Here is an 8,780-nt window from a genome sequence, read left to right as displayed (position 1 = left end):
GGTTACATTTGCACTCTTGCGGTAAGCTTGCTTACTAACTTGTCACACTTACGTTTCTCTTTAAACTTGAATCGATGTCAAAACTGATTGTGCCTCAACTGCTTGAAGCCTTTCCACTGCAACAGCTTCTTGAGAAAGAAAACAATGAAGTGGGAGGCTTTAAGTAACCTGCAATCACCAAATGTGGTGTTAAATTAACTGGACTGTATTGTAATAAAGCGAGCTATTAAGAACCACAGAGTTCTTTTATTGCCATATCAACATCGTACAGTATGGGCAGTCCCTTCATCAGTAGCTCACGTTTCTTAAAAGGGTTGAAAAGAATCCTACTGAAAGCATTCTCCAGTGTTGGCTCTCTCCTCCTGTACATGCTCTGGCCAATGATCTGCTTTTGTTTTGCTACATAAACCTGTGCTCTTGTGCCTTAACAAGAAAAATCATGGAAATTTATCTTTTGGGCTTCTTTCTTTCCAAATTTCCTCTTATTGTGGAAAAGTAACCTCAACAGAACATTTTCCTGTTCCCTCTTTGTTCTGTCAGCTAGAACTCTTGATGTTATTCAGTCTTGGGGCCTAGAGCTCCATCTTTAATGCACAGGGGCTTGGTGCAGAAATTCTGAAGGCTAAGGCTTATCAGAACTCTGAAAGATTGCAGGAGACATTGAGCACAGACGTCAGTAAAACCTGGTGATGCGGTGAGCGCGAGATGAAGCTGATGCAGACAAGTTCCTTGAGAGCTGGGACTCTGCCAACTACAGAGTGGGTGGTCACAAAAGGGGAATTGGCCTTTGTCATTTAAGAAGCCAGAGGTGCTCAAAGTTACAACATAGATGCCCTTGTCATGAGAGACCCCTTTTCGCCCCAAATTCATTATGGTATGTATAACTTGGACTCCTCTGCCTTTTAAACTCGCTTGTTTAAACTCTTTTCTTCTTCTGGGAAGATGAGTCTTTCTCTGGAGCTAATAGCAGGGTAGTGCTTGTTTCTGCAGTTCTGTGCAGAACTAATGCAGCTCATGTCTTTCAACACAACCCACTGTGCCCTGGACAACAAAATACGTTAGTGGAACACAAAACGCTGAGCATGTTGGCAGGATGTGACAGATCAGGTTCAGAGGCTCAGAAACCTACTTGCCTTTACTCCTCCTTTGCTATCTCAACTTCCAGGTTCTCCCAGTGTCTTTTTTCTTCATCACAGTAAGTGTAAGCAATACCCTGTCTTGAAGTATGAACTGCAAGTGCTAGGAACGGGAGAGGCACGCTTTAAATGTGTAAGCCAAAGGCTTACAAAGTTTTCCTAGTCAGTGCTGTTTGCTCTGCAGTCTGTAATAGGCTGTTCTGGTTGTCAGCTGAAAAGGGTTATTTTACAACTTTAAACTTCCCACGATTGTTCTTGCTCATTTAAACAAGGAAAGGAAGGTGATCATTTGCGAGGGTGAAGGAAATAATGTATCAGGAAACCATAATCAGACCAGAAGTTTTTGAATGACACTCACTAAAGATGATTTTGGGTGGTTCAGGTTGGTGGTGGGTGGGTTGGTTTGTTTTTTTAACACGAGAACGGTTGGCATGAGTGTGAGAGCACTTGCCAAGAAGCAGAACGTCTCTTCAGGTAGAAATGAGTGAGGTTTACTTCGTGACATGCTCCAAAAGATAACTTGATTTGCAGAAGGTTGTAACAGCTTCGTGTGTCAGTCAAGCTTATAAGTTCTGTCAGTAAACTAACCTCAGTGTCTTTACTTGAACTGGCAGAAAGCTACTCGGGAAGTACCTTTTCCTTTGAGCAGTTAACACAGTCCTTTTACTAATACTCGTAGCCATTGGTCGGAGTGGTGAGTGAGAAGACCTTATTTTCTGATGTCAGAGCATCAAACCTGGGTACTTTTTGGTGGTAGGCTATTAAAAACTTTATGAGTTGTCTAAGTAGCTACTGTTGATAGAGTAGAAATGCTACAGTCCACCACAACTGTAAATTCCAAAAAAAGACACATTAAGAAAACGGCACAGTTCAGTGAAGCGTATGTACTCCAGTTTGTACTGAGGCCAGCTCAAAGTGCTCTGTGGAAAATATTTTATTAGGGCAAGCTGGGCACAGCAAGTACAACTTAGATTTCCATTTCTGAAGTGCAGCCATGTGACAAGTAACTCCAAGGAAAACTGTGTCTCTGATGGTTGCAGCTCCTTCATCAATGAGCACGTCAAGACTTACTACGGGTACGAACTTTAGCATTTTACAAATTTATGGGTAACCTCATAGATTCCAACAGATTCCTTTGTTTTTTCATCATAGTCATTCCAATCCTGTAGGACATAACATTTCACAGTATTAGTCACAAGAGGATAGAATGCAATTGTGTCTAAAACACAGACTGGAATTCAAACGGATACTAAGCCTTACTCCAAGTTTGGGTCTTAGATTTCTGTGGAAAGCACTGTGCAGTCACTAAGCTAAGTTCTGATAGCTGAGAGGAGCAAGACCACTGACCTGAAATTAAATGAGCTTCAGTCTCAGTGGTTTTATTTTAACAAAGATTATTTTTTTTCATATGTAGTCCACAGCCTGCAGTGGACAAGACAGCAACCCCGGCAGATGAAAGGATTATCTATCATTTACAATACCCTAGTCAGGTGGGTAAGCAGACAAGCAGATCCCTGCCAAGTAGGATACCAGGGAACAGATTTGACCTTGAGATTCTTGCTCACAGCCAAGGAAGATTTGCAATGCTGGAGTCATTATCCTGAGCTTTGAAGGACAGTCTCTATATTACTTTTTAATATCTCTGTGCACGGGAAAAAGTGTGGGCATCTTCCTAGAAAAATCAGTTTACCACTGTGAATAACCCCAGCTGTTAGTATTCCAGGTGTTTGCTCTCTGGAATTCCTGAGTTCAGAGCTGCATTTCTGCCTTTGTCAGCTGCTATGCTATCAAACACGTACTTCTAAAATGATGCTGTTAGTAAATGCTGGTTGGTCACAGTTGATTTAGGTTCTTTCTCCAGCTATGACCTTCCTATGCCTACATGAAAGAGCAAAACTAGTCTGTTGCATGTGCAGGGTGTGTATTCTGGATAAAGAAAGACAAATAAATAGGTTTACTAATAAAACCAAGACAACGTACCTTTTCTAACAAGTTTATGTCATTGAAAGGTGTGCCAGATTCTGCACCTTCAGCCGCAAACCCTGCCTGCAAATACATTAGCAGTAAGTTTTTAAGAATAAGTTGTACCAAGAAAATAAAGTATGATCATTGAAACATGTTTAAAGAAAGTAACTCAGCACAGTATTTTATTGTATTTCTTTTAAATCAGGTAGAAGGAATGGCCAAGCTCTTTCTTGGTTGAAAGTCGGTATGAGCTGGTCACCCTGTCTGTGAATGGCAAAATTCAATCTAAGCAACCACAGAGTAAAATGAAGGAACACTGCTCCGCTATTGTTCCTGCCAAAAAGGTATCTCCAAGCATTCTACATAATGTTAAACCTGAATTTCTAAGTTTATGTAGCAGCATCCAACTACTAACAGCTTTGTGTTCAGAATCCATACAGGCATTATATATAACATACCTTCATCATAAACTTGCACTACAAGAAAACAATAGAAAGAAAATGTGGAAGAGAATTAATAGTTTTGGCTTAAATATTATCAGAATCCAAGACATGCTAGAGAAGGAGCAGCTTGTATTGGGTTTAGGTACAGATGTGATTAGGAAGCTTTACGTGAAAGGAGGGTTAGCTGGTCAAACGAACAGATTAGGATACCCAGACCATCATTTCTTCACTGTTGCTGTTTTTGAAGAGTTGAAGGAAAGGATAGCACTAGGAAGGAAATGGCATTGGTGGGGTATAGCACAAGAACAAGGTGTTATGGTTTATCTTCTGTAGGAACAGCTCTCTCGTTTTAGGGTTCAGTTATCAAGCTGTAAATGAACTTTTAAAAGTAAATTCAAAAACCTCAGCCACCTCTGTAGCATAGAGAAAGCATTCAGTTTCTTACACTGCCATTTCTAACTACAGAATGTTATTAAGAAGTGGCTACAGAGCAAAAGTAGCTTCTTCCTGGTTTTCTGTGAGTGACCTACACTTGCATTTTTGATAAAGAAATCCCCGCCAGTACCAGTCAGACATTAACTGTGTAAGAATGTGTGAAGCAAGCCACATGATTTTAAAATACTTGGGGATTTGAAAGGAAGGTTAAGCACTTGGAAGTTAAACAGACCACGGAGTGTGGCAGATGGAACAAGGAGAGCTAGCTGCAAGGCACAGTGTGAGTACAGCCTTTACATCATTGTCAGAAGCCCATCTCAAGGGAACTGCTAGCGGTGCAGAAGAAGATCCGCATCGTGGGACAAAAATGCAGAGCTGTGATATAGAACAAACACTTGAAAAATAAAAGTAGCCTTGCTTTTGCCACCTGGAGATACTCACCAGCCCTCCAGGGGAAAAGCAGCCATGTGACTGGAATTACAAGCTCCTGTAGCAGACACTCATTGGGACTCACATTCTTACAGCTTTGGCGTCAGAGCAGACTCTAATCCGGGCGAAGGGAGCGGGGCCGTGCAGCGACTGCGCTCTGCTGACTGCCAAGCAGTCCGCAGCGCAAGCATAAACACGCCAAGGGGCACAGAGGCCTGCTGACTTACAACAGGGTGAATCACCACGCTTTTGTCACCAGGGAGACTACTGGTTGTGCCACAAAGCAAAGGTTAAGGAAGTTAAAGAGAAATTTTATAAAGAAGCCTCAGTTTTTTAGCTGAAGCAGCCGCTTGAGGGACAAGAACAGGAAAGGAGCTGAACTATCAAGTAAGACCAAAAATTATGCATGACATTTGCAGTAGATCTATCTGCTTAAGCCCATTAAACAAGAAAGGTAAGTAATTAGGAGGAAAAAAAATGTCCTTGCCCATTATGGAACACACAAGTACCTAGTTTGATTTGTTGTTGTTACTAGGCAGGAAAGGAGGGTTTATAACAAAGAGTCAAAGGATACTTCTGCCTCTTTCAGACTCAGCTGATTTTGTTTTTGTAGAAAATGACTATAATTTAAATAAGACACGCAAGTATTAAGCCTGACTTCAGATATGGTTGTATTATGTCTATCAAAAGACACAGAAAAAACACAGTAGTGCTGTGGCCAGTGCTGTTTGGTGCTAATCAAAAGGCAGATCTAAGGTTGTGGAGAAGCCAGGCTGGTTTGGATCATATAATTTAAATAAGACATGCAAGTATTAAGCCTGACTTCAGATATGGTTGTATTATGTCTAGCAAAAGACACAGAAAAAACACAGTAGTGCTGTGGCCAGTGCTGTTTGGTGCTAATCAAAAGGCAGATCTAAGGTGGAGAAGCCAGGCTGGCTTGGATCATGTCAAATACAAAGCAGTTTACAGAACTGTTAGGAACTGCAGCAGTCTTTATAGTTACTCATTTAGGCATCAGAAAATTCACTGAACTACCTGCTCAGATTCAAATGTCCTCTCCAATACAGTGCACAGACCGAACTTCGACAAATTAAAAGTTTTATTACGGCTGTGAAGTCTTTGTTCTGCATGTAAAAATAAAGCTGACAGCTGGGGTGCAGAGCTATAAACATCTCCTACATTTTGTAGTCTTCTCATAGATTTTTCTTGAAGTGCACATTCTTAGGTCTGGCTGCAAAAATTTCAGACAGGAATAAACTAATAACTGATCTTTTCCTCAGAAAGATAGGCTTCACTTAAATAAATGGGGACCCACTGCAGCACACTGCAGTGGTGATTATATTTATACTGAATTCTTTGTAGGATCAGCTTTTTTTGTCTGTTTCTTAGCATAGTGTCACAGTCTGAGGGAAGGATAAGACAGGTTTATATTTGTCAGTCTATTTACACCTAATCCGACTGGAATAATAGGTTAAATATAGCAGGGAGTTAGCTTGCATACAGCATGACCACGCACAAGCAAATGAATCACTGAAGACTGGCTCAGCCAGGAAGAAATCCTTTAACTCTAAACCTTGAGGTGTGCTTTGCAACAGTCTTCAACTGCCGTTGATCTTCAGTCTTTGTCTGGTCAAGTTTCACATGGAAAACCATCAATATTCATTTCCTATGGCTTTGGTGATGTCAAATCTCAAAGAAAATCTGATTTCTTATAGAGGCCATAGACTGAAGACTGTTCATAACCTGAACTTCATCTATTTTCTGAAACATACCAAGAAGCAAAGTGGCTCTCTCCCGAGCAGGGCTATCTAATTACGCACTCTTGCGATTCCCCTGTGGGAAAGACTCTCCTTTGCAGTAACCTGCACAACGAAGACCTTTCAAGTGAATTCAGGTGAGCAGGGCTGAGTCACCTGTAAGGCAATTCGAATACGACTCTGAGGCGTGTTCAGTTTTGGATTTTACTTGCACAAGGAATACCAGATTTGTTAGTGTTAGCTGCTTGCAGGTGTTCTTACAGGCCAAATGAAGTTAGAAGAAAGAGATGGAAAACTGGGGAGATGTAGGACGTTCCAGGAAGAGCAGTACCATTTCAAGTAGTGCGTATTTTATCACCCTGGGGTCTGTAAGACGCAATCTTAAAAACTGAGAAACAAATCATGAGTAAGAACTCACCTGTGGTTGAAAGTCAACTGGTTCCAGACCGCGGCATTCAAACTCCACTATCGTTTTGAATTTCTCGCTGTCTTCAGCCTGTAATCGAGTCAGAACACCGTTAGTTTTCATCTAATAGGGAACAACGGTGAGAAGCATGACCCTAGGAATTAATTGCTTTAAAGGCAGTACTAGCCACTCTGATGTCCCAGCTGACAGCAAAATCCTACGGCTCATACAAAAGGTGGTAATTCACTAGAATGTCTTAATCTGCTACAAGGAAGCCTTTAACAGGAAACTAGTATGGGCATTATATAATCGCCTCTGAGTGGCAGTTTTGTGTTTTGCTTATAAAACGTATCATGGAGTATTCTACACTTGAGACTGTGCAGGGGCCTACAAGAGACAATTGTGTGTCAGAGGAGAATACCAGCTGTTTGTGTTCTTGAAAGAGCAATGTGATGATAAAGCAAAGCCTCAAAATATTACTAATGCTTATGTATCTTTCACTTGTCATATACAAGAGAAAACAAACTTACGTTGTAAGGTTTGATTGTCTGACTTAAGATATCTAAAAAAAAATCAGAAGTGTAAAAGTGAGTGGCATTACGTCTTCAGTTTTATTCAGCACAAACCAAGCACCAGCTTTGTTTTGAAGAAATTTCCTTATACAAAGTAAAAGAAAGTAACCAAGCAGTTCCCCCAGCTGGCCCTCAATTCAGTTTTCCTCACTTCTCCTGGGAAGTTTACATTTTGTTACCCTACCAATGCAAAAAAAGCAGCATGCTTTTGTAAAATGACATTGCAGATACGAGTTCTGTTCATATAGAAACCTGAACTCGCCAGGAGGCCTTGCTGTCTCCTTCATGAGCGTGGTGACAAGTACGTGTGAACTCAGGCATCAGTGTACAAGTTAAAAATCCCTGGTGAATGCCCTTTACAAACTGTGTCAAGCAAAAATGGGGACTAAAAAATAAACTGAGGAGAAAAAGTGTAAACCAGATGATTCCTCATGAGTTGCTAAGCACCTACCAATGGAGTTCTCCCTGGAGCACAGCTTGCACTTCTGCACCATAGTGGCGCTTCCTCTGCCTCCTTTCAGGGGCGCACTGTCCTAGAAGCCACGACAACAGAGACCTCGTTTTTAACCTCACTCTAGCTGAGCCACTGGAAACTGCAGCAAAGGTAGTTTTTACGATAATGGTTCTACCTGATTTACATAAACTTCTCCAAAACGATTCCATCAGCATCAGAGAAATATGATACAGGCACAGTATTCTAGTATCACTTCAAAATTTGTTTTCAAGTGATATTCTTAACAGAAAGGCAGCTTCTCAAAGCAGCCACAAATAATGTCACCAACAGTCGCCATTCCAAATGCGTATTTCAATTAACAGTCTCCAATTTTTAGGTTTTTTTTTTAATACGGAATATGACTGCATTTCCTGAATGCATAGAGCTGTTAAAATACTCTCTCATCTGAAGTGCAAGTCATCACATCCATGATGCTAACATTCCTGGAGTGCAACAGGGAAACCCACCATCAGTCGCAGATACTGCCATTTTTCAGAAACTTCACCACAGTTCCCACACTTCAGCTGAAAAGCAAACACAAATCAGAGGATTTAAAGCTGTCAATAATGAGGGATTAAAAAGCTGAAGGAGCTGATGCGAGCCCTCCAGTTTCACACTGAGAGGATGAAACTGAGAGGATGGCAGGTATCCGTCGCCATCTATCCCGACAGGCCAGCAGGGTCACCGAAGAGCAGAGGGGAACAGCGCATCCCGCCATCCACCTGGGTTACCTGGCGATGGATACTGGATCACCAACCGCCTCACCAGCGGGGTCACTGGCCAACACCTCTCACGCCCGCAAACGCAGGTGTGTGTCCTGCACGTGCGAACGCACATACCCCATGTCTACCACCCCATCGGTTGGGTCTGCAGCACCCTGCTTGCACCGTGTGGAAAAAAACCCCGATTTTTAAGTGATGCGACCGGCACCCCCCAAGGCCTCCCTGCCCGCCGGGCAGTGGGACAGGCTCGAGCCCCGAGCACCTTGAGGTACCAGCGGAAGTCCTCCCCCTCGGCCCGCAGGCGGGTGATGTTCTCCAGCGTGGCGCGCAGCTGCAGCCCGATCCTCTGCACGGCAAAAAGCAGAGAGAGAGGCCGTCAGCTCAGCTCGGCTCCAGGGCCGCCCGGCCGCGGCGCCTAC

At 42.5% G+C, this 8,780-nt stretch overlaps 1 protein-coding gene across 1 annotated transcript; it reads right to left on the bottom strand.

The window, feature by feature from the left end:
• Nucleotides 1-2,056: 2,056 nt before the first annotated feature.
• On the bottom strand, nt 2,057-8,711 carry LOC104517136 (chromosome unknown open reading frame, human C1orf123). Its single transcript, XM_010161699.1, has 7 exons — nt 8,624-8,711; nt 8,107-8,163; nt 7,598-7,679; nt 7,105-7,136; nt 6,587-6,664; nt 3,117-3,182; nt 2,057-2,299 (listed from the first exon to the last, which is right to left on the bottom strand). Exons 2-7 carry the CDS (start codon nt 8,107-8,109, stop codon nt 2,222-2,224), a joined length of 339 nt encoding a protein of 112 aa, XP_010160001.1. The 5' UTR covers nt 8,110-8,163; nt 8,624-8,711; the 3' UTR covers nt 2,057-2,221.
• Between the last annotated feature and the right edge of the window lie 69 nt (nt 8,712-8,780).

Source organism: Eurypyga helias, unplaced genomic scaffold (genome assembly GCF_000690775.1).
Source record: "Eurypyga helias isolate BGI_N326 unplaced genomic scaffold, ASM69077v1 scaffold32951, whole genome shotgun sequence".
NCBI lineage: Eukaryota > Metazoa > Chordata > Aves > Eurypygiformes > Eurypygidae > Eurypyga > Eurypyga helias.
The sequence above is the reverse complement of the archived record's forward strand: the minus strand, read 5'-3'. Positions and strand labels throughout refer to the sequence as shown.

Excerpts from the sequence above, each read along its gene's own strand:
- LOC104517136 (XM_010161699.1), bottom strand. Across the intron at positions 6,665-7,104 it reads AGACAATCAAACCTTACAAC|GCTGAAGACAGCGAGAAATT; the intron begins GTAAGTTTGTTT and ends ACTCGATTACAG. Across the intron at positions 3,183-6,586 it reads CAGTTGACTTTCAACCACAG|GCAGGGTTTGCGGCTGAAGG; the intron begins GTGAGTTCTTAC and ends ATGTATTTGCAG.